Consider the following 27,935-nt stretch of genomic DNA (forward strand, 5'->3'; position numbering starts at 1 on the left):
TGGTGCTTCTCAACAGGGCAACACTGCCATGCCCGGCATTGTGAGCTTTAGGGGCATTTAAACATGAAATACTGAAAATCGTAGCATCACTTTAAGACCTACGTCATCTTCGTGAGCACGATCGACCAAAGGGCAGAGCGACCGTCTTGCTCCTCCTCCACTGATCTCAGCTGCTCCTCCGCTGATCTCTCCTGCTCCTCCCAGCACTGCACCGACCGACGGGGAAATGGCGCAGGAGTTCGTGCAGGCGAAGATCAGAGGAGACAAAGTGGTGCTGTTCATCAAGCCCACTTGCTCCTTCTGCGTCACGGCCAAGGACGTTTTGTCCAAATACAAGTTCAAGCCGGGACATCTGGAGTTTGTTGATATAAGTGGACGCGGCGACATGGACAGCATGCAGGACTACTTCCTGGAGCTGACCGGCGCCCGCACGGTAAACAGCTGATTTGTACAGCCGTGCAGTTAGTTCTTTATCTGTTTGTTTGTTTGTTTGTTTATTTAGGCTACGGTTGACTATGAAATCCATAAATGAGCATTTCAGCCAAAGCTCTGTGTGAAATGAGTCAGGGCGTCTGCAATGGGAAATGCCACGCAAAACCCCGCACCTCACCGCACCGCGCCTTTTTAAAGGAAGCAGCACTTAACAAAGCCTGCTTATAACATACTTCTAAAACGACGTGCAGTTATTATTATTATTATTATTATTATTATTATTATTATTATTATTATTATTGTGCGACTTGGTGTTTGTGCATCCATGAGCGAGGTGTGGCTGATGCGGATGAAGTCCCCTGTTGTGGCGGATGTAGCAGAGCTGTGAATTATCTCCCTGGCAGAAACACACCATCACATCAACACAAACACCATGTGGAAACCTCTTACTGCCGTGAGCTCCGCTCATCGGTTCGCAGCGCGGTCTGTGTTGGTCTGATGCTTCATGGGTAGTTACAGGGCTATGGACAAGATTGCAAAATCTGTGGTGTATCATCAGATTTCCTAACATTTTGTATGGCATTCAAAATCAGTGCATGTTAACCAGACGCATCCCTGTTTTATTTAATTCTTCTTCTTTTTTTTTTTGGTTGCATTGATTTGAATGCAGGTCCCACGGGTGTTCATCGGTGAGGAGTGCGTTGGAGGCGGCAGTGATGTTGCTGCACTGGATAGGAGTGGTAAACTGAAGGGGATGCTGGAGTCCATTGGAGCCCTGCAATAAGCTGCTCCTCCAGGTACAGGACACTGCACAGACTCCTCCTGTACCCCGGTGTACTCACGCTCGGATAACATGACAGGCTGAGGGTCTGGCGGCGAAGAGAAGGAAAAATGTGTTGCGTTTGTAATAGTAGGGGAGAAAAAGAGGTAGGGGTTGCCCCTCAGAAGACCCGGAGCAAGTCATTGAGCGCATGAATTAGTAACCGTAGACTCTCATTAGTGTAGAAATCAAATAAAATGATAGAGAATAAAATGGCCGAAGTGGTGCTAAAAGAGATGAGAAGTATTTGTTCTGTGGTAAAGACGGGTAAAACCTGCTCTGGGCCCACACTGTCTCACATCCCTGATGGAAATGTACAGATGGTCGACCAATTAAAGGAGAAGCCTGAATGAAAGGGCGGAGAAACATAAGGAGAGCAGATGCTTCCACATAGGGTGAGTTGCGGGTGTGACTTCACCCCCTGCAAACATAACAAGGTCCTCTTTGATTCACAAAACCCTGACAACATGCATTAACATTGATCGTAGGTGTTGTCAGATGGAGCAGTAAAGTCAGTCCCGGGCACCGAGAGGACGACAAGCCATGACTGCTCGGGGTCCAACTTGCACCCTGTCGCGTCTTTTGACCAAGTCACAGCAAGAACTGACGTCTAATCTGACGGTGTGAAAGACAAACACGTTGTGAAGTCCAATCCTGGAGTTAGACTGCATTCTCCACCACCACCGTCAAACCATCGAATGACTGATTATCTTTTGGGAGAATGATGTTCAGAGACTTAAGAGTCTTTTCCCAAAGCACTGAGGCTGTTGTGGAGGCTCAAGTTGGCTCAACATCTTACTAAGACACGTAATGTTGGGTTCTCTTTAAATTTTTCACCCATCTTAAAGGAAAACAGGTGGATTTTGAATGCAGTCAAAATGCACACAAACACCTGTACACGTGGCTGTGCCTGTACAGCAACATACAAACACAACAGAGCACAGACATTCGTTGAGCCTGTGGTACGTTCATTCTAAAACATGTCTTTATTTAAAGTCAGACGTCATGTTATCTACAGTCTGTACAACACTGGCCCCCGTGGAGCCACGTGTGTGTCTCCACATGCTGGGTGTGGACGCAGTTCTGGGCCACACTTTGAGTCACAGTCCAGTGTTTCAGCTGCTATTTAATGAGTCATCTTCCTTCTCTAAGAGTAGATTGACATTTACATGATGGTTTTTTTTTTTTTTTGTTTTTTTTTTTCTCGTTAGACAAGGACTTTAATTGTTGTGTTTACAGCTGCAATTTGTTGTCATTATAGTTAAATACACACCAACTGGATAAAGATAACTTGACAGTGATTGTGGTCTGTACTATATACACAGCCTGCTGCTACAGCCCTGCAAGAACTGGATACAAACACAGCTACATGCAGTTTGTTGATCATTAATGAATGCTATCGATCCACGGAGTTAAAAATAGCCACAGATGTCACTTTTTATCTTATTTGCTTTTATTTTGCTGAAGGTTTGTCTGACAGGTTGTCCTGGCTTCTGCACCCCAGTTTTGTCAAATCAATAATTTCTTCATCCTTTTTTTAAGTAAATATCAGTGAAACATTGGACTGTAAATAGTATGGCCCAGTTGTCTTTGCTCCGAATGTTAAAAAACAAAACAAAACATAAAAAAACCCCCAAAAAACAAACATAAATGTCCATATACAGTATAGTTTACAAAAATAATTGCAGCACCAATAAATCATAATCTCATTATGATTAAAAACAACCTCTGAAAAATCAATAAAAGGATAAAATAAATATTGTGTATCCACCTGGAGGCATTGTGGTTTTAGTGTACCATGATATGGTTGTTTTTCCTAAATCTTTATACGCCCTATGTACACGTCAATGCTTCAAAAGGCTTTTGCTTTTTTTGTGTGACAGAGACAGACCCTTAGTATTTGTTATTGCAGATGTATAAGGAATAGTTTCCACATTATTTCATATTAACCTGCAAAGGAAATGATGTAAAAGTCTGGCTTTAAATTAAGTTTAAACACACATTGGTTATTGTTCTGGATTTGTTGTACAGAGCACTTGGTTTTGTTACAGGCTTTGTTTGTTTAATTTCAGAATTTAATTTTCAAGTTATTTCTCAATGAAAACATTTGACACAGACTACAGTCGCGATGCATTTCATCTCACATGGTAATAAAATCAGTCTGGCTCTGAGACACTCACTGATGCTGCATTATTGATCTGAAGGAATCGAATAAAAGAATTGTAATTATATCGGTCCTGCTCGTATGCTAAACTGAGGGTCTGTTAGATTACTGATGAAAAGGAGCATGACTGTGCTACCAGCAGCATTACCAGTTGCTTTCCACTCTGCTCTCTGTGTTAATGTAGGTCACCGCTCAGATGAGATGCTCACTGAGCCACTGACAAGTTGGAGGCTCAAGAGTTATTTCAGCTTAAGAAATGCTGCATGTAGACATGTTCACAAGGTTGAGATCCAACAGGATACGGATGCATCATGGGTCACTGTGAGACATCATGGTTTGAATTTAAGATGGAGAAGTCCCATGTTCCGCGTACGTAAGAGACACAGACATCCCCGGGTGCCAAGTAGAGAAGAAAACGCTGCAGCACAGTTTCCTCCTCCTTATTCAACCTGAAGTCACGTTACCCGTTACTGTAGTTTCAGCCAGTCCGCACATGGTCCTGGTCTGTTTTCCAACAGATGTGCGGTCATTTGATATATCGGTACTTGTAGTGGAGCCATTTTGTGTCACTGTTGATCTTCAGAATCCATCAGCATCAGCCAACAGAAATATAATCTTTCACAGAGCCTCCGGCCAGTGGCTAGACAGTCGTTTTAAATTCACACTGGGTTTAAAGGATGAGTCGATTTGTATTGCCCGTGATGGAATAGTCTTTATGCGAAGGACACACACATTCCTTCAGGGGAAGAGAGGCGTGCCGCAGAGGTGTATGTCGCTGCTCGACATACGGCGCTGTCCCATTGGTGAAGGTGTCTTAAACTGTTCTCCTCTGCAGTGGTCACCCAACAGCACAGACAGAAATGAAATGTTTCCTCTGTTTCCCCTGTTGATGAGAAGTCTCACTCTTCATCATTATTTTCTCCTTCGACCCCCACCCCCTCCCTCCCTCTCTCTCTCTCTCTCTCCCCCCCATCTTCCACAGGCTTGTGGCATCCAGGTGGGGTCACATGACTATGCAGCGGGACTTGCGCAGTTTGCGTCGCCGCTGCTGGTACTCGCTGAGCTCCTGTAGGTAGCCTCTGGATGGCCACCGTAGCCTCTCCACCTGCTCACGCTCATCCTCTGGAACACACATAAACACAGAGACATCACTATAATCTACTGCAAACATAACTATTGGATGTTTTGCTGATAAAACCATTGCAGCGAGATTTGCTGTATTTGGCGCGTACTCAAAGATAACACATACAGTAATAACTTCCTGGATTTTTGCCATGAATGCTGCCAACAGGGCTGAAATATGTGGTAAGATTTTGTTTACAAGAGAAGACCAAACAGAAGACCAACCCTGATCAATCATGTGCACTCCCCTTATTCTGGCCTTTGACTTTGCTTGTGCCCTTCAGTACCCGTCCATTGACCTTAAGTAAGTCTTGTGTGTTTGACTAACGATGACAATAAAAAGTGCTTTTGCTACTAACCAGAGCCGTGTTGCTATTAATCCTTGTAATCAGCTGTCTTTAGCTGATTTTATGTGGCCTGTTAAATGCAAAATGCTGTAATAACTGAGATGCAAACAGAAGTATTTTATATAACTCAAGCATAAACTTATAGTATTAAACTTAAATACTATAAGGAGGCATTATTCACAGTCTGCTAAAACATAAACATGGCCATATCGTGCTGTATGGCAGAAAAGCATAAAATACTGAGGTTTTCACAGGTGTCCGCGGCCATTTCATAAAGTGACAACATAAACTTTCATTAGTGGACACCTTGCACCTCGTATTTTTTACAGTGTTGGCCATTTGACAAAAAAAAAAAAGAAAAGCCTGGCATTCAAAGCATTTATGTGCGACGGATGCAGCTGCACCTACACATACTGTGCTGAAGAAGCCTGGAGGCGCTCTAACTTCATAACTTTTAAAATGAAGTCTGATACCACACAAAAAAAAATGGAAATGAGCCATTATTTTTGGTATCACTCAGGGCAGTGATTTTATCACTTACAAAGCTTGTTTAAGATCATCACATATTTGTTAAAAAACAAAAACAACAATAAGGCACTGACCTGAGAGCTCCAGGAAGTCAGGTTTGTGACTGAAGATCAGGTAGTTGTTGGCGATGAAGTGCAGGAGCCAGACGTACAGCTGCTCTGCATTGTGGCACTGAGAATCAATTGAAACAGAGACAGTTATTCTTTTAATTATACATGCTTTTCAAATCACTTGCGTTTTGTCGGCTGAAGGAGACGCCGTATCACACTGAGGTAGGAATCCGGTTACACACACAAACTACCTCCTGAAGGTTCTGCTTCTGTTGCACTGACCTTTGCCCTGCGGAGCAGTCGGACCACGCTGATGCCCGTTGATGCCAGCTCTCTACTGGGCATGCTCTGAAGGTAAGCACACACACAGACCTCACACAGGTGCTGCAGACGTTTCACCTGGTACATCTCAGCACAGACCAGCACGGCCATGGCCTGCAGCACACTGGCTGGACACACAAACACACACAACACTGTCTGATATACTAAACGTGCACTCGGTGTAACGCTTACATTGTCATAACAATAATCAATACATTTTATTCCTGATGCAAACAACAGCTGGGCACATTTTTAAACATGTAGGCCTCCAACAGAAAGTAGAAGTTTAAAAACACCCCCTTGAGATGAAAAATCTAATTGGGACAGAGCCACACCAGGAAGCTTAAAACAACCACATAAAAATAAAGAGTATTTTGTGTCTATTTCGCACAAAATTAGAAGATGCTGAACATGTTACAAAGACATCAGTCCCATCAGTTACAGACACTTCTAGCTGAATTTTAAACGTTACATTATTTGACAATAAACTTCAAGTTGGTCTGTTTGACACGATGAGGAGCACAACGACAGGGCTGAATGCTGGGCCCTCGTAACAGTAACTTCAGACTGACTATGTCAGAAGTTTTGACAAACCCACAGAGAATTATCATCCAACTCCACAATCGCCCTCATCTCTACAAATCTCTAGCATCTTTCAGCACATTGTTTTGGCTTTCCAGCTCACAACTTTACCGTTTTGGTTCAGAGTGTCACAGCTTGCATCAGTCGTTTCCAGCTGCAGCAGTACACTGGTTTTATCTAAAAAGCCTGCTCAGTCCAACTGATGATGTTAGTGACGAGCTGGTGACCATAGTAGAGACCAAAACAGAGCTTAAAGAAGAGTGAGTACTGAATTTATATCCTTCAGGTGGCAAGAGACTCCAAATTAATGATGATATTGCACCATAAAGGCTAGATTTACTCATTTCAGATATATGTAATTGTTTGCTAACAGATTCTCCATAGTTATATGTAGCCATATAAAGTGATAATATGTCAATGAGCAACACTCTTCATGCACAGCCAATATTAGCAATCAGGTTCTGGTTGGTTGCAGGAGCAACTAAAATGAAAATCAAAGTTGACCACCTCACACTGACTTCACTGTGATTTTTACTGAGAGCAAACAACGTGGTTGACCACTTTGGCACAATCTCAAATTGAGTGTCACTGGGCATAAGGCTGCCATTAGAAATGGAAATATAGCCTTTGCTAGGCACTACAAAGAGAAAAACCATGGGTCAGCCACTTCTCCAAACTGATTGGTATTCAAAGACTACGCCCCAACCCAAGAGAGGATAATCTGATTAAACAGCTTTTAAAAGGGAAGCATTTTGGATTTATCGATTTAACACAACTGAACCCTGTGGACCTAATGAAACTCAAGGTTCTTTTCTGTGATGTCAATATACTCACTTATGTCTCTCTCCACAGGTAATTTGGACCCTTAGGGAGAGATGAGCTATTAAGTCCCCTGACATTCACTCTTTCCACTAAGCGATGTAGGGTGACAGCTGTAGGACCCATAGTCTACCTCTATAAAGAAATTTCACCTTTCTCATGAAGTCAGTGGCGTATATAGTAGTTAGTTCCCTTATTCTTGTCAATATTGTGGGAAATAGTTTAACTTTTGTAACTCAAAGTACTATCAATAATCATTCATTCTTGATAATGTTCAATATTATTGTCATGTTTTTTGGAAAATGTCTAGCTGTTGAAATATCTTCACCCTTTGAAAAAAAAAAAAAATAATAATTTTGAAAAAAATGTTTAAATACTTGAATAAATGGCAAAATGAAGACAATGATAATTGATCATGTACAATAAAACATACACATGACCTATGTGTATGTATTTATCGTTATAATTTATTTCTAACTTAGTGTCTTAAAGTCTCATTACAGTCAGTGCAGTCTGCAGTGCCTCCCTTGTGCACCAGCAGTTTGTTGAATGCCCTACAGATTTAATGGAAATCTCTTAATAGAACAGCATGATTTCTGTGCTCACAATAAACATCATCAAATGGACTAAATCTCAGCTGTGTGTTTTTAATAGACCTCAGTAGTCAAATTGCACGACATGAAACAAATCAGTAAATTTCCCGTTGCTGTTTTCACACTGTCAAATAACATCCTTAAATACACACATGCAACAAATGTCAAACAAGTTCTCTCGCTCCTATTACGTAATGTCAAAATGTCAAATCAAATTACTGCGGGTGTAATCTGATTCCTGTCATTTATGTGAGTCAAACTCTGCATGCAGCTCTGACAGGCTGGTGCACTGTCAGCTGAGCAGCAACCATACAGAGGGTTTCTTCTATTTGACTGCACAATCACCCGAAACGCGGATATGAGCATGGAGAATGTATTCCACTGTCATATGTATGATTATTATTTATCCGAACGAATCCTTTAATTTCACACCCATAGCTTTTGTTGCTGCTGGTGGAGTTACCTTCCTTTGACCTTGAGTGCTGAGCTCTTGCATAACAGTGCAGCGGCTGCAGCCTCTGGAGCCGTTTCATGGCTTTTATTTCCTGCTCCCATGACTCAACCTGACGCTGTATCTCTGGAAACAGCTTGTTTACCCTCCCTGTACCTAAGCTGCATCTGAAGGATTGCTTGTTAAAGTGTTTCATCAAAACATCCCATGCCACAGAAACAGGGGATCATCAGCTCCTGAGAGCTGCTTATTCAAACCTGATTATTCTGAAGCTTTAAACTGTCAGTGCAGAAGCTTCATTATGTAACTATGATGGAAAGAAACATGACGGTGAATGTTATAATTAACGCTGTAAATCTGTAACTAAAAGTTTGAATTATGTGGCTTTTTATTATTTATTAATGAGGGAATATAACATTATTTTTGCACTCTCTGAATGCGTAAATCATCTGCAGTTGTAAGGCTTAACTCAAGAGGGACTGCAGTTGTGATATCACTGTTGTCATGAAAGCACACACACATACACACACACGCGCCTCCCTTCAAAAGCCCCATCAGACAATACCACAAAGGCTTGTCATTCAAGGCTGCATTAAGTGAACTTTTACCACTAGAGGGCAGAAAAACTCAAAAATAAACTTGTTTTGGCCAACATGTTAACAAATTGCTCACATACACATTGCAGATACAGAGCAAACTGAATTACAGTCCCTCTAGCCACCTGACCACAACTGACTGACATTTTAGGTTTGATTTAGTGCACAGGCTCCTCAGTATATGTCTCTCCAAATGTTCCTCCTTTACCTTGATCGTACCATATGTCTGCCTGAGAGCTGTTTTGAGTCAAGTGGTTTGAATATTTGTCTTGAGCGTGGCTGAAATCTGCACAGTGCTGCCGAGTGATGATTTTTAGTGGGATCTACAATATCGGCTTAGCTTACAAATTACACGGAGTCACCTGCTCAATGCAATTTGAAGGTTATAGAAGCTCTTCATATAATTCTCTGCCATCTCCAAAGAGAATTATCAGCACTAATTGCTTTTAAAAATGCAGCGCACAGTGTTGTCGGAGAGTGACAGAGGAAAACAACAACATGTCTGGGGCTTTCGTTTGGCACCATTAAAAGCAGATGAAGCAGTGATGCCACGGGTTGATTTTGTCATCACTAAATCTAATTTAATTTTAAGCTCAGTGCTGTTCTCCACACGCCTCCTGAGACTGACACTGGCAGCATGTCGCAGTCACCCAGATGGTTGATGGGACGTGTCATCTGTGCTTGTGTTCAGTAGGAAGGCCTATAGGAAAACACCACTGTGTGTCTCAAGTGTTTTCCGACTTGGGACTGGTGCTTATTTCCATGGTACTTTAAAATGACATCAAAGGTCCATTGTCCTTCTGTGAACAGCTGTCATTATGTTGGTCAGATCCTCGGCATATAAAGTGACTTTCATCTCAACCAAGTTTCTATTTCAAGCTTTTCTCCCCTATTGAACTAAGGAAACTATTTTTATTTACAGGAACACCCTGAGGACATAGTTATAAACAAGTGAATGAATAACACACCGAGTGCAATCAATCTCACCTCCATACAAAATCTGCTACAAGGTTTAATTAGTCCACAAGATAAAGACGACCCGAGGGCTCTTCTATTACTATATTTAGGACCCTCTGTTGGACATGTGTTTGCAGTTATAGGAGCCATTTAGTCATTAATCTTACTGTGCGCAGTAGAGGCAGTGGCCACAGTGGCACAGTTGAGTACATGTCTGGGTTGAGTGCAGTAAACTCACCAGGACAGCAGGAGTCAGTGTAGAGGTACTCCAGGAAAGACAGGAAGGTATCTGAGGAGACTCCGTGGATGGGTACCACTCGGCTCCGGGCCTCTGCATACTTTCCACTGAACATTGCCGCCATGACATCACAGCGTGCCACCAGCACCGCCCTGTGGGCTGGCAATACGCTGCCTAGAACACGCACACACGCAAAATTAACATCTAGGTCTAGAATTTCAGAGCAGGGTCTGGAAAAGTCCCAGATAAGTGCGATGCTAGAGACTATAAACAGTTCATAATTAATACATTGGTTCTTGAATGGTAGTCACTGAATGCATCTTTGGCTTTGACTTTAGTCACACAGTCTTAATCACTAACTTGTCTCTTTGGAATGATCACAGAAGTGAAGACCAAATCTATTTCAATTTGGCTTTTACAAGTGATCATCTCTCACAAAGGGCCATTTAAATAACAAGACACAAAAGCTCAGACACAAGCCCTGATATAATCGCTGTCATCAATTGCCATTAACAGCCAGTGACAGCGCTCACCACACTTCATTTGCAAGGCAGGGTTGAAAAATAATGCACAAAATATTCTTTTAGAAATTTCCTCTGTGACCTTCAAGAGTTGAACTCTTAGCTCTGAGCTTTGTGCAAGGACGAGAAAAGCTCACTGCACTTTCCATGAGATAAATATTGATCAGGAGAGGCTTTTGGCCATTATTTCTATATTTCTCAGTTTGGTCGTTTAATAGAAGTGCAGCTCATGGAAAAGCTTTTGGTGAAATGAAACATGATAGGAGCGGAAGGGAGCCCGTTGCTCGGACAATTTTATCTTATTTCGTTTCCAAATGGATGACCAGGCCCGGGATTGAGATCATAATTTAATCACGGCTAATAAAGAGTGACCTGCCTCTGCTGTGTGACGGCGCATGCATTTGTAAGGGTGTGTAGGTCGGATCAGATCAGCATGAACCCACCTTGCACCATGAATATGACATCTGAGTAAAGGGGAGAATTAAAGAGGTTGACAAGAGTCTGGGGGCCGAGCTGAGCTGCCCGTGCACTCGGGGTATCCCTGGGGCCCTGCACACACACACACACACACACACACACAGACACACACATCGAAAAACACACAGGAAGCCAAAAGGAACAGACAGGGAGTTAACATTCCTCTGCAGGATGTCAGGTACTAGTTACCAGCACACTTGCAATTCTGTGCATCTATACCAGCTCCCCTGTGGAATACAAATGGCCTCTCTGCCAGTCTTGCTTAGCGCTACCCAAACACACTTGAACTGCAATGCCAAGAACGACATGATGGAACTGAGAACAGACTGAGAACCTGACAGTCATCCAAACTGCCTGTTTATTAACACATTACTTGTCATTTTAAGCCATTTAAAGGCTGCATAGTGTTATTTACAACTGACTGCATCGTACACGTGCACATGTGGTTTAGTTAAAGCCCCAAATGAGTGTCGTCAAAGCTTCCCATTACCATTACATGACCTTTTCTCAGTCAAGTGGAGCACAAAGAACTCCATATTCTCAGAGGGAGAGTTTGGCAAACACAGAGTCTTCAGTAGAGACAGCAACAGAATCAAGCCTCTTTGATTTTGTAAAACAACGGAAAACTCATGAAAAGTACATTTCACCCAGTCTCACAGAGTGAGACATCCTGGAGGCGTTTGCAGAGGATGAGATCGAATCATGAGAGGACATTAGGGTGTCTCATCACATTAAAGTGACCAGGCCGTAGTCTTGGTGTGCTGCCTCAGGTAGAAGACCTAGTTCCATCCAGATGGGTTGGTCCACCATGCATGGGGCCAAAGGCTTGTCAGATGCAGCCATGTCATGTCTCCTGATGTCTGTCTTAATGTTCAAGTCTGCTGCCACAGAGCCAGCTCATGTTTCCTGACAAGACATTCCAGATGTGACGGTGACATTGTGCACATGATGCTGGATTTCATGGCTGGCGTCCAGTGTGAGCTCCTTACAGATCTCGTGTTGTGCTTATGCTCCTTTGAGAGCATCTCTTGTTTACTTTGTGCTAATTCCCATATTGTCTGAGAGGTGATTATGGGCACTAATTATGTAAATATGCTAATTACAGCCACACTATGACTGCGCTGTTTCTTAACAGGGTCTTGTTAATTAAGGTGCTGTTAGACTGCAACCACAAAAACATGTGTTTATACCTTCAAAGAACAAGTTTGACACATTACAAATATTTAACCTCTTTTGTTGAGAGTGTTATTATAGCATACACAACAGAAGATATCCCAATCTCAAACAAGGTTCTTATGAAGTTTGTGAGTATTAAAGAGGGAGAGGAGAGGTGACTTTAAAATGCAAGATCTCACCCTGTCCCTCCCGATGAGCGATCGTATGCGCTCCATAAGCTGAGCAACAGCCAGAGAGTTCTTCAGCTTCTCTTCCAGGGCCTCCTGGAGGTGCTCCCACTCCCACGCTCCTACAAAACATCCATAAACAAACTGATTGTATGGACCCACAATAGTGCAGTTTGCAGAAACATAGAGGCAAATTCTATTCAAGTTGGCACCGCGCTCTGACCACCCACGTACCTCACGCCGAATACAGGGCCTGTTTTTGAAGTTGGCTTGTTCTAAAATGTGTCTGCTTATGTAATGTCTAGTGGTTATGTGTAGGACACCCAGTCCAGATTCTTTTGTAACCAAAAAGGCCTTTGTAAAACAAACAGTTGATTAATGGTTTTATTTTAATTTATTTTTACTTTAATTTTTCCTGCTGGCTACTGGCTACAAATGAAAAAAAAACCCATATATTTTAAACAAATACAGTATAAAGACATTTAAAGCTTTGATCCATTCACAAATTAAATGACAGGTATCGTCGTATGTGTAATTAAACAGCTTGACTGAGAAATAAAGTCCACCTTCTGGTTGTTTATCATCCAGTCATGTTACAGACCAATTCTGCTGGCTAAAGCTGAAAAACTCTGTATTTCAAACAAGAGTCTTTAGCCATGAAAACAGCTCTGTGAGGCTGTACAAGACACAGCAGTGCTTTAAGCTAAATGCAAACAAGCTCATGATGATAATGCTAACATGCTGTTGTGTAGTAAGTAATGTTTACCATATGTGCCATCTTGGTTTAGTATGTTGACATGCTAACATTTGAAAATCAACATTAACCACAGAGTGCAACTAAGGTCGATGGGAATGTCATTAGTTTTACAGGTTTTTGGTCAAAAACCAAAGTATTGCACAAAATGAAATTTTGACCTGATGATGTATGAATTTATTACAACATTTCACTAAAAACCACAAATATGAGCCTCATGGTGGCATTAGAGGTTAAGTCTGGGGATCGCCAAAGTCAGTAGGATTCCTGCAATCCATCCAGTGTTTGAGTCTGGAGCCACTTGGCTAGCGTTGCTTAAAATTAATGATAAACAGTAAACGAGCAGGGAAATAGAAATCTGGGCTGTGATATGCAGTGAGTTAATGGCATCAAACATGATGTGAAGGATAAAGACTATGACTAGCAGCACTGATACACAGTGTAAAGATAAACTTATGAAGCTATTAAAACACAGAAATGACATTTGAAAACATCTGCACCGCATTTCAGCAGTACACTCCTTCCTAAAGCCTTCACAGCCCGGCAGCTTGATTGGGGTGACGCACTCTGTCTCACTGGGACATAAACAGACTGTCAAGGGAAGAAGGGAGCTGGACTGGACAGGATTTAGCTCATCATTAGTTCATAATGACGGTATTTGGGATGATAGAGGGATTACCTCAACACACGGTCCTGGATAATGACACTGCACAGCGCAGACACCTCATAGGCAGGTGAGAGATAAGCTCAGGAGCTGCGGTGCTGACATGATGCAGCCAGACACCAAAACACAGCAGTGAATGGGCTGGGAGATGTTTTCAAAGATGCAATGGAAGGAAAACAAACAGCACAAAATATATACATGCAAAAAGCTGCCTCTACATATTATCACATACAGTACGTTTCCATGTTGATGTGTTTTCTCTCACTCATTTACACACAGACAAACAGCACAAATCAACACTCTTTCCCCAAAGGTTTTCCTTAATCTCATCCATCACTGCTACATCCCTGACTCTAAATCTCACCCTAATGTAAACCAAACCCCAACAAAGACAAAACACCAGAGAGGTCTGTGCTAAATTCAGCTGCAAGGAAACTAAATTACAACTAGTTTTCCCCAGTGAGACATACAATCCCAAAAAACACCTGCACTGTGGTCTAAAATGTCACCACAAAGAAGGCCTGGATGGCCATTAACACACAATGATTCATCTGTGTCATATACATGTAATACATGTGCTAAACATGCACATACACACACAATAGCAACCCAGTGACAAATTCAATAATTCAGTATGATTCTACACAAAGAGACAGAGTCTCAGAGTGTTAACATCACACAAGCACAAGTCACGGCCTCTGTGACTGTCCACACCCACTCGAGTGACAAAAACCCCAAGCACAGAATAATACCACAAGTGTGACGCTGATATTTGTTTTGCTGAGTCAACAAAATAAGCTACAACCAACAAATGAGTTGAACTGGACTCCAAAGCAGAGGATATTTGTTCTGTCTGTAGCAAAGCAAAATACGATACGTTGAGGATTTACTGCAAATGAACATCAAACATTGGAACAATGTGTTCTGAATGTTTCTGTGTGAAAAGGAGACACACATTAGGTCTGTGAGCCAATTAAAAAAAAACACTAATACAGAAACACACACACACATTTTATATGAGGTCAGCTGCTTTTGACATACAATCACACCCCCCCATCTTCAAGGTTAACATTAGTCATTTTTCACACAAGACTTAACGCTGTCTCCCTGCAGTGCTTTATGGAAACGTGACATTCGTATTCTGCTCAGCACACTATTCCCTCCAAACCACACACACACACACACACACACTCTAACAGTATGCTCTAGTGCCCTGCTCTCCCACCACCCAAACACTCTCTCGCCATCACGTTATCTCACAGAAATGCAGAAAAGCTGCACCTTACACTCCACCCCCTCTCTCACCCTCACATCCTGCCACCTTCATTTTTTTTTTTTTTTTTTTTACCCTACCCACAATTTTCCACTCCTTACATTCCCATCTTCCCTCTCTCATACCCAAAAAGAAAAATCCTCAGAAGGACTTACATGTGTGTGTGAAAATACATGCTGTTCTCTCTGTCTTTCAACCGCTGGCTTTCTTATTCTTATTCATACAGTTACTCACACAGACTAACCCTATAATCTTTTTCCCTTCTCCACTCACCCTTCACAAGCACACGCACACATTACACACTCGGCTTATGTGCTTGTATGTCTGCCTCTAGTGTTTATGTGTGTGTGTGTGTGTGTGTGTGTGTGTGTGTATACATGTGTGTTCATTCAGACCATCAGTGCTGCTCGCATACATGCTAAAAGGCAGCCATGAATCAGATGTTAGCGCAGCTTTTCGCCATAAGGATTCCTGCACGACATGCAGCCTGCTGGCATGCACAGGCGCTGTGATCCAACATGCAGCGAGCACAGCACTGCAGACTATAAGCTGCAGACTGAGAAGATTTTCACTACGGCACTGAAGTCACAGAGAGTATCACATGTCTTGTTTATCTAGGCCTCATACACGACTGGAGAACGTTTCGGATAAAAAGTCCCACAATATGCAACGTCTGCAAATGTTTTGGCTGTACGTGTTATGCCTTCCTGTGCATGAATCCTTGTTAAGCAAGGTTAATATATAATATCATTAATATTACATGACAGTTCCATCACAGAATTCATCGCTTGTTCATGTAAATATGAGCCTGATTTCTATCAACTAATCCCAATAACCATCAACATGATGGAAGTTCAATTTCTGCAGGAATGTTGCTCAGTGCACTGATGTCCATAATGTTTAATAGAACTGAGCCGGCTGGAGATAAAGGAAACATGAGTGCTCCGAGGCATCCAAGTACAAATGTGGGTTAAGAAAGCAGTGTGGGATCACACTATTACACGATGAATGATCAAGTCCTACATTAAAATACTACGGTTGCTTACGATCAGGCACTTTCAATCTGACTGATTTCTGTTCCTCAGCGTAATGGAATATTGGACAAGACCCAGTAGCAGGCAAACTGCCTTCTGCTGCTAGGGGACATTAATCATCACATCTAAATTATTGGAAAAGGAGTAACTGCTTTTTGGGAATGGAGTCCCCATGCTGTAGATGTCAGTCCAGCTCTATTTAAACTCCAGTTGTAATACACAGAAAGTGTCCAAGCGAAACACCAGCACTTAGCTACAAACACAAATAATCATCACTAAAAAACAGCAACTATTCAAATATCTCTATCTATTCATACATCATAAATAAAAAAATAGTAAAATTGGTTAATACAATGAGCAGTGAAAGGGCACATCATTTCCCAGAAACCATATAGTGTGATGGGAGTAAAATGATTGAGCCACCCTGAGTCCAGATCTGTCTGGATGAAGTGCATGTTGGCTGCTGTTTTGGAGACACTTTTGTAATCTGATCTCCACTTTCTATTTGGCTCTTCCTGTGCAACCGATCCTGATGCCAGGATGTCATTTTGGGTAACTTCATTGTGGAGAAATCACAGAGTTTGAATCAGTGGGGGTGTGTCCCATTGTTGTGATTTAGGTTGGTGCAACTTTTAAATGCAGAAATAATTAGTCAGTCAACAGCAAATGAGTTTGACACATCAGATGCTCCACCACCTTGGTCCGGACTGAATTGTGGATGGATGGAGTGCCATGATATTTTGTAGGATGAATCTGACTGATTATTATTATCACGTGACTTTTCACCTTCAGGTCAAAATTTTAATTTCTCCAATCATTTGGTTTACGACAAAATACCTGCAAAACTAATGACATTCCCATCAGACTCAGCTGCACTAAGACGGTGAACATGGTAAACAGTAAACATCCACATATTTACATTGACAGTGTGAGCATGTGAGCACGCCAGTGTAGACATTTAACTCTGTGCCTAAACACAGCAGACCTGCAAGCATGGCTGCCGACTTCTTAAATGTGAGAATCTTCCTTTATGATAGTAAATTGAATCTCTTTGGGTTTTGGATTGTTAGTTTGGAGGGACTGTGTGACATTTTTCCACAGCTTCCAGACATATTCATCAATTAATTAAGTGAGAAAATAATCAGCATTTGAAAGGTTCATAATCATGCAGCCTAACCTTTCATAACAAAAGCTGTCACTTATAATTCTACATATTGCCAGCATTTCGCAAGCAGGGCAGCGTGTGTTAAAAAGGTTAAATGGAAACAAAAGAATATTCTGCAAAAGACACCACACAGCAGATTTCATCGGAGTGTTCTGTGTTTGACCGGTGGTTTTTACCTCTGTAAATAAACATGAGAGTCTCCCACAAGCACATACACAGAAGGGGGTCCTTCACCACCAGACGGGAGAGTCGTCCTGTCAGGTGCCCCTCTGATCGTGGCATGTCATCAATAATGCCCCCGTCCCAGGTGGAGAGCAGCGAATGGGGGCCTGCGTCCCGCTCTCTGCAAACACAGCGTGACTGTGGACGTTCCCTGAAATTCAGCACAAAATGTGCTTCACAGTTACACTAAGGAGAAGTTTGCAGGGAGAGTTTAGCACCTGCTGGCTACAGGCTCAGGTGGTGAAATAGCTTATTGAGCTCCATCTTGTGAATGTGCTAATATCTGTCCTACCTCGTCTTGGGCCCCAGGAGCAGCTGTCTGAAGTATGGGCTGACAGCACACAGCACGGCCGCGTGCGCCCACCCCAGTTCTTTCCCAGAGTCCCCGGCATAGAAAGCCACATCGGCGAACTGCACACCCCGCTCTAACAACCACTGCATGTCTTGGGAGAAGCTGGACTCCTCCACACGGATGGGGGGAAGACGAGCTGAATGGAGGGAGGACGAGGTAGCACAAAGGGTAAAAAAGAGAGGAGAGAGAGAAAGATAAAGAGGATGAGTTGACTTAATGAACACTTACTGCTGAAATTCAGATTGTTCCCTAAAGGGACAATCCACCAAATTTAGTATATTCAGAGAACCCCAGGTGTGCTCTGGTTTACACACAGTGTGTTCATTTTTCCTTAATCTACCTTGTCTCCCTCTACTAGCGATTTCCCCTTTTTTTGACAATGAGCTTTGACAACTCAGGGAGAAAAGTGGTGTATACGTGTATGTGGAGAGCGTGGTTTTGAAAGCAATAGTCTAGTGAGACCTTTTAGTCAAGAAGAGAGAGCAGAGAGAAGCCAATGTCATGTTGTGCCCTGCCCTGTTACTCAAGTTAGAAAAAACGCTCCCAGATATGTTTGTCTTTGCACTAATAACAGACCTGCAAAGATGCAAGCTGACACCACTGCACTGGATCCTGGTCCACTGAAGAAACAGAGCAAGCTCCATGTCTTTCTTTTCTACACAGGACTTCTTCCTGATTGTTTCAATCTCTAGGAACTGACACCAAATGTTGACATTTATCAGTTATGTTTTAGATCATTTTGGTGATTAAAAAAAGAAAAGAAAAACGTCAGCAAGCGGCAAAATAATCCCAGAATCCAAAGAAAGTCTTGTTTTAAATCAGGTTAATGTTTAAAGAAGACATATAAAAATCCCTGGATAGTTAACAGTCACAGATAAATGATTTGCAGAGAAATAACTGTAACAGCGAAAACAGTGAATACAATAAAAATACTGTGATGAAAACATAGAAATTGGAAAACCTGTGGTTGAGGGAAAAATCATTGTCCTATTACATTCATATTCATGCTTCACATCTGCTCCTCTGTGAACCTCATCTTCTTTTCTTACGGCCACTCAGATTTGGCCGTGAAAATAGTTGTGTCCCCGAGTCAGTGCTCATCATCTTTAATGCAAGCTACACCGTAAGTAGACGTAAGCAGTGTTGGACAGGCACCAACGGTTTTTTGGCAGGACTTAGAGCTGTCAGTCACTGCATCAGGTTTAAACGCACAGAGCAGCAAGGTGGTCAGATTAATGTGTAACACTTGTGTAACTGCGTAGTTTGTGTTAATTATTCTCAGCTGTTTTATTTTGAAAAATGTAAACTGTGCATGGAAAAATAGCAGCGCCCCTTACAGAGGGCAGTGACACCATCCTTCAAAATAAAGGCTACTGGATCTGTCTGTGCCGTGGGAGTTGTGATTCAAGCCAAATTCATTTTAATTACATCGTTTCAAATTCAACACACAGAGAGTTCTCAGTTTGTGGCAACATTCGGCAGTTAGGAAAGGCAGTCAGCTGCAGATTTAATCAGACCGTCCTTTGGCCAATTAGGAGAAAGAGTGCCACAGTCTAAAAAGGTCAAACATTAAAACAAAGAAAAGCAGCAACAGTCTGTTCTGCCACGCAGCACCCCAGCTTGTTTTTTTAAGCTTTGTTACATTAATCAGTTTTACTGGGTCTCAGCTGGAAGCTGCGTATGAATGTTCTGTCAGTTTTAGCCTCTTTTGATCATGACAGCCATGGTCGTTTATCTCTCCTCATAATTAGCCTTTTGTGTCAGCAGAAACTGAGTGGCTTAAAGGCAGTTTGATTGATTCTCCAACAGATCTCCAAGCGCCTCGCTGTTGCTGCTAACAAAATTAAACCTTTAGATTTCAGTGTGGCTTTGTTTTGAATCTTAAATAAAATTCAATCTGAAATTCTGAATTTCAAATAAGAAGATTAAGACTAAATTAGATCTTAAATAATTAGCCGATAATGAATTGCTTTGCAAAATGCCAAACAAATCTCTGCCTCTCAAATAGATAAGAACTGAGAATTTGTCAGTTTTCTTTGTCTTACAATTAACTGAATATCCTTGTGTTTTGAACTGTCCATCAGTCAGGAGAAACAATATGCAGATGTCACCTTGGGCTCTGGAAAACTGTGACAGCCATTTGAAGCCCATCACAATTTCGGTAACATCAATTGCTTAGAGATTAAAATAACTGATTAATTAAATGATAATGAAAATAATTGTTAATTGCAGCCTAAAACTTCTAAAACTGAAAGACAAACAATCAATGTTAGTCATTTAAAACTGAACTGATTTAATGAGCCATTCATAGTTCCTCTGTACCGGCTGTGTGCACTTAGACTTGCATGGCTTAATCTATGAGACAGGCATACGCCACTGGCAGGATCATCCTGGTAGCCCCCGGACACAGAATGGTGTGGACACCTGCCCAAACCGTGCGCTGGCTGGTGCAAAATTTATATATGGACAAGTGAGTTTGTAATGTCCAAGAAAAAATACGTAAACTGATTAAGAAAATTTAGTTAAGGATAAGGTTAATGAGTGATCCTCTCCAAAAAAAATCCCACAAAAACAATCACTATAGAGTATGTGCCCGAGGCACTAAACATTCAGTTGTTGCTGCATCCGGTGTTGAAAAGAGCTAAAATTGATTCAAATGTCAGTGGATAAAAGTAGTCTACCTTGCTCTTTGTCTCCCATCTTATTTCCAGTTTGGAACAGAGAATATTGATCTGGACAAAACCTTTGTGCTCAGCTCTTTTTATGGCTCTGTGAGCTCCAAAAGAAACAATCCAGTCAGTCTGAATGATCTCTATGCACCATAAAAAAAGCCATTTAAAGCAACAATAATTATTTAATAAAATAAAAATAAAATAACTTCATAAAAACAATAATTATCATTAATAACAATTAAATAATGGATTTCTAAATTTCTGGAGAGGATTAACACAATAGGACATAAGTATAGCAAATGCCATTCAAAATAGCATCAGCAATGTTAGTTTTTAGATACCATAGTACTCCACTGACCTGGTTGTTCTAAGTGAGGGGGACGAAGCTCATTCACTTTATTCCCCCGCCTCTTCTCTGGCCTCTCTTTGGCTTTGTGTTTCAGACACTGAATCATGAAGTACTCCAGCTGAACAATACAGAAATGCACACATTAGTTCAAACAGAGGGTACAAAAATAGATCCGTTACATCTTCAATTCTTTGCTTTGGAAACAACTTCCTGAGAAGACCAATGTAGCTACTTGTCCTTGTCTCCTCTACTCAAAGACCAGACCTGTACATGTTGATGGAGTTGAACGGGCAGGAGGAGCTGCTTGTTGTGTTGACACATGTGGAAATGTGTTTTTTTTCAGAAAATAAGTACGCTCAAAAACTCACTCAGCATCACTGACCACATATACTTCAGTGCTTATCCAACCACAGCAGCTAAAAAGTGTCTGAAGTGAACGATCTGACTCCACTGTTTGTTAAATTCTTATTTGGATCCTTTGATTCCAGTGTGGCGTCATCACATACCACACTGCCAAAGTATCGACCAACAAAGACGTGGTTGAGAGAAGGCAACTCCAGGTAGGTGGCCCCTAGGTCCCGGGACAGCTGCAGACCTTCACTGTGAGGCACACAGCTGCTCCAGTCAGACGCACACAACGGGCACGTACAGGGAGGGCCCTCATCTGAAAACAGAGAGAAGTGGATTCAGATGTAAGATGAAATCATTAAAAGTGTACACACAACTGAATCTAACATACACTTATATGAGAAGTTATTCAGGAGGCATTGATGTGAGACTGTAGTTTTTTAGGATGCATGAACCTGGTATAATTTCAACATTTAACTGGCATATAAGCCTTCAGGGAAATCTTGAAGATATGAGGGGTGTGCCACTTGCATTTGTTGAATGTAATTCCTGATTTTCTGTGATTTTGCTGTGAAGCACTTTGTCGTAAAATGTCTTTATTGTCTTTATTTTCAATGTCTTTTCTGTTCTAGTTGTATTTATCCGACAGTTGCCACAGACACAAAGGAAGATAAACCAAACTAACCAACTAACTAAGCAAAACAATCTCAATGTTACTGACCACAGCAGACGTGGATCAGAACATACTCTGAGGACAGAAGTTAGACACAGATTCTACACACTGCAGTGATAAACACCACAGACAAACACCACAAGTATTACATTTTATATGGATATAAACACACTCATTACTTAGATGGTTGTGATCTGCATGATCAAGAGTCAATATACTCCCAGAATAGACCAATCAGAGCAGTGATTTTAAGGGGAAAAGTATGCTAATATTAATACCAAGAAAAAAGAAATCTGAAAATATCAAAAAAGAACATGTTAAATCTACTAAATAATGAAAATTTGGGAAAATCCAATTTGTCTCAAGATATATTTCATATTTTTCAAATAGGCTATGTTTTAGTGCTTCTTAATAGTTCCTTCTAGACTGGACAATAAACGCAAAAAGCTCAAACTAAAAGTTACTTTGAGTGATTAACAGAAGACAAAACACAACATTTCAGAAACCAAATTAAAACAGAAAATATATTTTGCAAAAACATGACAAACAAACCAGATGCCACAGCCACATGCGGTTTTATGGTATAGCCTTGCCCTACTTCCTAACCTTCCTTCCCTAGTCTATCTCAGAGCGAATATGTAGACATCCAAGGTACTGCATAGGTACTTTTGCATTTTTTAAATATTATTGTTTTCTGTTCTCTAGTTCCTGAGATGACAAATGTTGCTGTGGTACTTCCACGCCGCCCTTTTTTCTTTTACATCTTCAAGTTTTGAGAAAAAACAAAGAATTCCTATACAACAACACGAGAGCAAGATCGTCTAAATGTGTAAAATCTGCAGTGGGACGTGCAATAGGACCAGCCATACTGTGGCATGTGTGCTGAGGGACCAAAGCGAGAGAATCGGACAGAAAATTAGAGGGATTAGCTTGAAGGAGAAAAAAAGACTACAGAAAGAACAGCACACAGGAGGAGAGAGCCAGAGAGAATGAGCGGGACATAGAGCTAAGTGCTGAGGCATTTGATAAATCATACTGCTAATAACCTACAGGCATGACAGAGAGAGAGAGAGAGAGAGACAGAGTGTGTGTGAGAGGCAGAAGGAGAAGAAGAGTGTGTGTGAGCGTCTGACAGGCGGTGACTTGGCATATCAGTGGTATGTTTGTGTGCGTGAGGGTGGGTGCGTGCGTGCCCTTGGATAAATCTGTCTGTGCTCCTGCGTTCAGTGCCGGTTTAATGGCTGCGTTAATGCACGTACGGCAGCGCTCTCTCTTCCACAGCTGTGCCTTAGGTGGTCTAAAGTCAGGCAGCAGGAAGCGCTCGGGGCTCAGCCGTCATTCTCTGCAGTCATGAGGGGATAGCATGAAGATACTCACGGCAGCCACAAACAAAAACACAAACAAAGGCTCTGGTCCACAGCCACCGTTCCCTCCCTCTCTACCTCTCCCAGCAAAGAGCTGACTTGCACTGTGATCATTCTGCAGTGAAGCTCTGACAAGATCTCAAAGTATGTTGAGCAGATAAGCTAAAAATACAGTCTGGTGCATTTGATGGGCTTGTTTACAGAGTCTGGACTTGACAAGGGTCAGTGTGTTTACAAAAACACATGCAGACTCACTACGGTGCAGTTATATATGTGTTAAGCTGCCTCCAGTAAGGCTACATCCAGATGACTACTGTTGTAGTGCGCTTTTGAGCCATGACAGTATATTTAAGTGCTCTGTGAGCTCTGGTCTGCTTGCAATGCTTCTAATGGGCAAAAAGTATCAACTCAATGTCTTGCTTTGGTGTGTTTCCTGCAGGGAAGCATGTGTGCCGACAGCCTGAAGGCAGCCAAGAGGATATTTAATCATGAGTATCCTCCTCATTGCTGGGAGGACATGCTAGAGGACACCAGGCTGATCTCACTGGCTCGACAAGAAGAACATGATACTGTCCCAAAAATCAAAATCAGCAACTGAGGCAACAGTAAATCAACCCTAAGACACCAAGATATCGAGTTCAGTGAATGAAAGATAAAGACATTTTCTATTTGCCTCCTGTCAAACGCCATTGTTCACATGCAACAATGACAAACTGTTAGAGGAGCCATCAGTTGTCAAGGCGCTATTGGCAAAACTAAACTCACTCTGGCTCGGAAGAAGAAAAAAAAAAAACACAGAACAAAAGCATCCTCACCATTCAGCCGTGCTCCAACAGCGACAAGGATGACAGGTACACCCCAGTGCCTCAGGAGCGGGCGGAGTCTCGGGGCGTAGCCGTTCCTGACCTGCTGGAAAGCCAGCTTGTCAGTGACTGAATATTTAATGACCAGGATGTCCGCCTGCTCAAGAACTTTCCGTACACTGGCCCAGTCACTGTCCAACAAGTCCTGGTACGGGAAGAAAAAGACAACAAATATAAATAGTAACAGGTCAGAAGAGGACAGACCTGAGAAACGCAATACACAGAATTGTCTGCATAGCCAATCTGTACCATGAATCTCACCTCATCTAGCCCTAACCCTTAGCCTCCAAGTCTCCCTATGTATAAATACCTCAGTATTGCCCTTGGGACCTCACCCCCAAGGACCCCCGAGTGTGAGGCTAGCAGATCTAAACAAACCTGATTTAAGTTATTAGGCAGGAAAGAAAACACTTCAGAAAGCTTTGAGCAATTTGAATAAAGAGACATAGAATTAGACTGACAGACTTTCCCCTGCACCACCCCTGACAGGGTTAGAGAGCCCTTTAATAGGACGCATACAACGCTGCTACAAAATCACAACAGTGCTTTCATTTCAAATTCATTTTCTATTAAGAACAAAAGTTCTTTCATCAGTTTTTTTTTTTTTTTTTGTGCAGTGCATGTTAAAATAGCGTCCTCCTAAGAATAGAGCCATTTTTATAAAGCCTGCAATCAGCGCTGGAAGGCAAGTGGCCTTGGAATTTTAAATGTTTTACATCTTCTGAGAAACAGAAGCAGAGAGAAAAGTAAACAGCATATCAGTTAAGTGACGCAAACTCTTTCACAATGCACAAAATGACACCCCTTTTTTAATGGCTCGTTTTGACACCTGGGCCTGCCCTTAACCCTCCTCTGCAAAACCAAATCTGATTTGGTATCACACAAGCAGGAAGGTAAGAGCAAGAGCAACACCTCTTCAGGGTCCCTTTTAATGTGAAAATTAGGGATGGACACATGAATGAGCAATATGTCAAAGCAAAGATCGACGCTGTATCGGCCCAGGCGGGTCTCTGCTTTCCCTGCTCTGTCCTGCAAACAGTCCCTTACCCAGCTGGGACAGTCCCGAACCACCACAGTGACATCTCCAAACACACGGGAAGTGTACTCCATGAAGGCCGGGTTGTGCAGGCTGCTCTCCAGGTCGCAGGGTCCCACCAACGCTCCGTGACCCAGGTAACTCCACAGCAGGCCTCCCTGCAGCTGCCCCTGGCCCATGATCTCGTCCCCGGGCCCGACTCCTCCGGGGCACTCGCTGCCCAGAGCCACGATGTGGATGGACCTGCAAGCCAGACAACTCGAGGTTGAGGGTGAAAGGAGGCATCACACAGGCAGATGATGATGATCCACGGCGTAGCAATGACGGAGAGGAGGCACCTCTCTTTGCTCTGATCCTTATTATGTCTATCACGGAGACGGTGCATCACTGTTGTGTCACTGAAAATGACTGAGGAGAAGCTTGCCAAAGGCCCCTGTTACACCTGAGTGGGTATTATGGTTCAGCAAATCACACACTTTGAGCAATTATTTCGATACTGCTTTCACATTCATAAAGCAATGACAAAATAATAATAATAATAATAAAGCATGCAGCCATACCAGGGACCCCTTCTTCCTGCATCCTTTAATTAGTTGCAGCTTCTGAGAAACTTACATTGTGGTATCCGCGGTTCTGTTCCGCTGCTCTATGCTGTGGAGCCCGTTCCCCTCACGGTGCGTTTCCTCGCCAGCCTGCAGTCAGACTCGGCTTTTCCGCAATGAGCCGCGGCTCCGCTCCGTCGTTAATCCCTCTCATCAGCGGCTAGCCCCCCGGGGGCCCGGCAGCTCGGGAGTTTCGCAGTCACTCGCATTTCGTTATTCATTCACAAAACGCGGAGCCCGATCCCGTCCCGAACCGACCGCAGAGGCGCACCGGACAGCCCAGGCGGCGGAGCAGCGCAGGGTGTGAACAGCAGCGCCCATGGGCAGCCGCTGCGCTAACAGACGCACAAGTTGCTGGTCGGTGAGAGACGCAATTAGCGACGGGGAGAGGGCAGCTCCGCGCCTCGGCGTCCACACCGGGAGAATGACGTCGGCGGATAAAAAACAAAGTCTCACTGGCAAAGAACAACTGGGGTGGAGAGAGAGAGAGAGAGAGAGAGAGCGAGAGAGAGAGCGAGAGAGCGAGAGAGAGAGAGACACAGAGAGAGAGGGCGAAAGAGAGACACAGAGAGAGAGAGAGAGAGAGAGCGAGAGAGAGCGAGAGAGCGAGCGAGAGAGAGAGAGAGAGAGAGAGAGCTACGGACTGAACCGAGAGTGGTCGCGCCTGACTCAGCAACACGCACACACACACACACACACACACACACTTAGAGGCGGTGTGCACCGGGGGCCATGCTGTCGACGTGCTGGACATGACGGTGTTGTTCTGCTCACTCAAACATACTTTAATACGTTGTTGTCAAAGCTGCTAGTTTTTTTTGTTTGTTTGTTTGTTTGTTTTTTTCCTTCAAGAATCAGAGCTTTGTTCAGTGCTGAGTGAAACACAAACCTCATGTGTGCCATTAACCTCCTTTCTCTGGCCCCTGAATCTCAAAGATAGACAGTAAATTCCGACACATGAATAGAGACACAAAAGGAGCTGCCAAGTGGTACAACCTTGAGGAGAGGTGTAAATGATACAGTCAGGAAATATACAATACTTGAACTGGCTTTGTTTGTGTTTTGTTGAGGGAATCCGTGGCTGATGAAAGGTGATATTGAGATTTGGTAGTTGACAAACTACAGGGCTGTTTGAGAGGAAGAATAGCCTGAGACTTAAAGCCTCTTGTGTCATTCATAACCACAATGAATAATGCATAAACATAAAACCAAGAGAGTATTTAGGCCTTGGGTCTGAATGCCCGGCAACGCTGTAAATCCATGCTGCTTGCATGTAGTGCAAGACTGGAATAAGAGACACTCCTGCTAAACAGCTTCTCCAGACGGCTTGCGCTCTATCTTGACAAACAGCCCTCCACTCGACCTCCTGCAAATGACCACCTGCACATAATGATTTCTGCCTTGTATCAAGGTTCTCAATTTGACTACATAATCATATTTTAATATTTAATGTGTAGTAACTCAGCCACCTCCTTGTATGTAACCCAGGGCCCCGGTGCATATCTTGATTGTATTCAAAGCGTCACATAGGCCAAGGCCCTCAGAGGGTGTTGTGAGTTTGCTGTAGGCCAGTTACAGAGAGCAACATCATCCATGCACAGGGGAGCATCATACACCAAAGCCCTCGTATGCTCAACCCATGGCATTTTCAGCTCTGGTGCCATGCCACTGTTTTAGCCTGCACTGGGTACAGAGACAGAAATAATCTGAATGTGACAGGCTGTCTTGACCCTTTACATCAAATGGTTAAGAAATGATATAACCCATTTTTTTTCCCCCAGATGCCACTTAAATAACCCCACCTTTGTATTTTTGCAGTCGAGATAACTTGTATGACAGATTTGTTAAATGAGGTCAAATTTGAGTGAAGAAGAAGAATGATAATAAGAGTTTGTTTTTTTCCCCCCCCCGGCATGGGTAATTTTGGATGTCTCTGGTTAAAAAAAGGCCACTCGAGTGATTTTCCACATGAACATTAGTTCACTCATCATGAGCAGTACACTCAGTCGGTGAAAAAAGGGTTATTTTCCTGATATAACCCTGATGACATCAAAAGGGTTATTTTGATGCATTAGATGTAAGACTTAAAATTCTTAACAGAAAGCCTGAAAGAGTGAAGTTTTAAGGGCAAGGTTTTTTTTTTATCAAGGTAGATGCTATCAAGATGCAATATGGGAATTACAGGAGGTGGTGTTGCTGCTTT

The 27,935-nt window shown here is 42.6% G+C and overlaps 2 protein-coding genes across 4 annotated transcripts; one reads left to right on the plus strand and one right to left on the minus strand.

The window, feature by feature from the left end:
- Positions 1-162: 162 nt before the first annotated feature.
- Positions 163-4,896, plus strand: glrx (glutaredoxin (thioltransferase)). Its single transcript, XM_071495517.1, has 3 exons — positions 163-433; positions 1,103-1,229; positions 4,399-4,896. Exons 1-2 carry the CDS (start codon positions 227-229, stop codon positions 1,214-1,216), a joined length of 321 nt encoding a protein of 106 aa, XP_071351618.1. The 5' UTR covers positions 163-226; the 3' UTR covers positions 1,217-1,229; positions 4,399-4,896.
- rhobtb3 (Rho related BTB domain containing 3) lies at positions 2,204-26,156 on the minus strand. Of its 3 annotated transcripts, XM_071495516.1 has the most exons (13): positions 25,746-26,156; positions 25,142-25,373; positions 24,047-24,239; positions 21,353-21,510; positions 20,856-20,964; positions 17,766-17,961; positions 17,428-17,624; positions 12,374-12,483; positions 10,985-11,090; positions 10,021-10,194; positions 5,746-5,912; positions 5,488-5,584; positions 2,204-4,538 (listed from the first exon to the last, which is right to left on the minus strand). In XM_071495516.1, coding segments are annotated over exons 1-13 (1,860 nt in total). In that variant the 5' UTR covers positions 25,748-26,156; the 3' UTR covers positions 2,204-4,419. The 3 variants fall into 3 exon arrangements, with proteins under 3 accessions (XP_071351617.1, XP_071351616.1, XP_071351615.1); XM_071495514.1 differs by lacking the exon at positions 2,204-4,538 and having other exon boundaries at positions 5,249-5,584; positions 17,428-17,594; XM_071495515.1 differs by lacking the exons at positions 2,204-4,538; positions 5,746-5,912 and having other exon boundaries at positions 5,247-5,584.
- Positions 26,157-27,935: the final 1,779 nt, after the last annotated feature.

Source organism: Trachinotus anak, unplaced genomic scaffold, assembly GCF_046630095.1.
Source record: "Trachinotus anak isolate AG129_WGS33_773 ecotype Australia unplaced genomic scaffold, CSIRO_AGI_Tana_v1 ptg000013l, whole genome shotgun sequence".
Classification (NCBI taxonomy): Eukaryota; Metazoa; Chordata; class Actinopteri; order Carangiformes; family Carangidae; genus Trachinotus; species Trachinotus anak.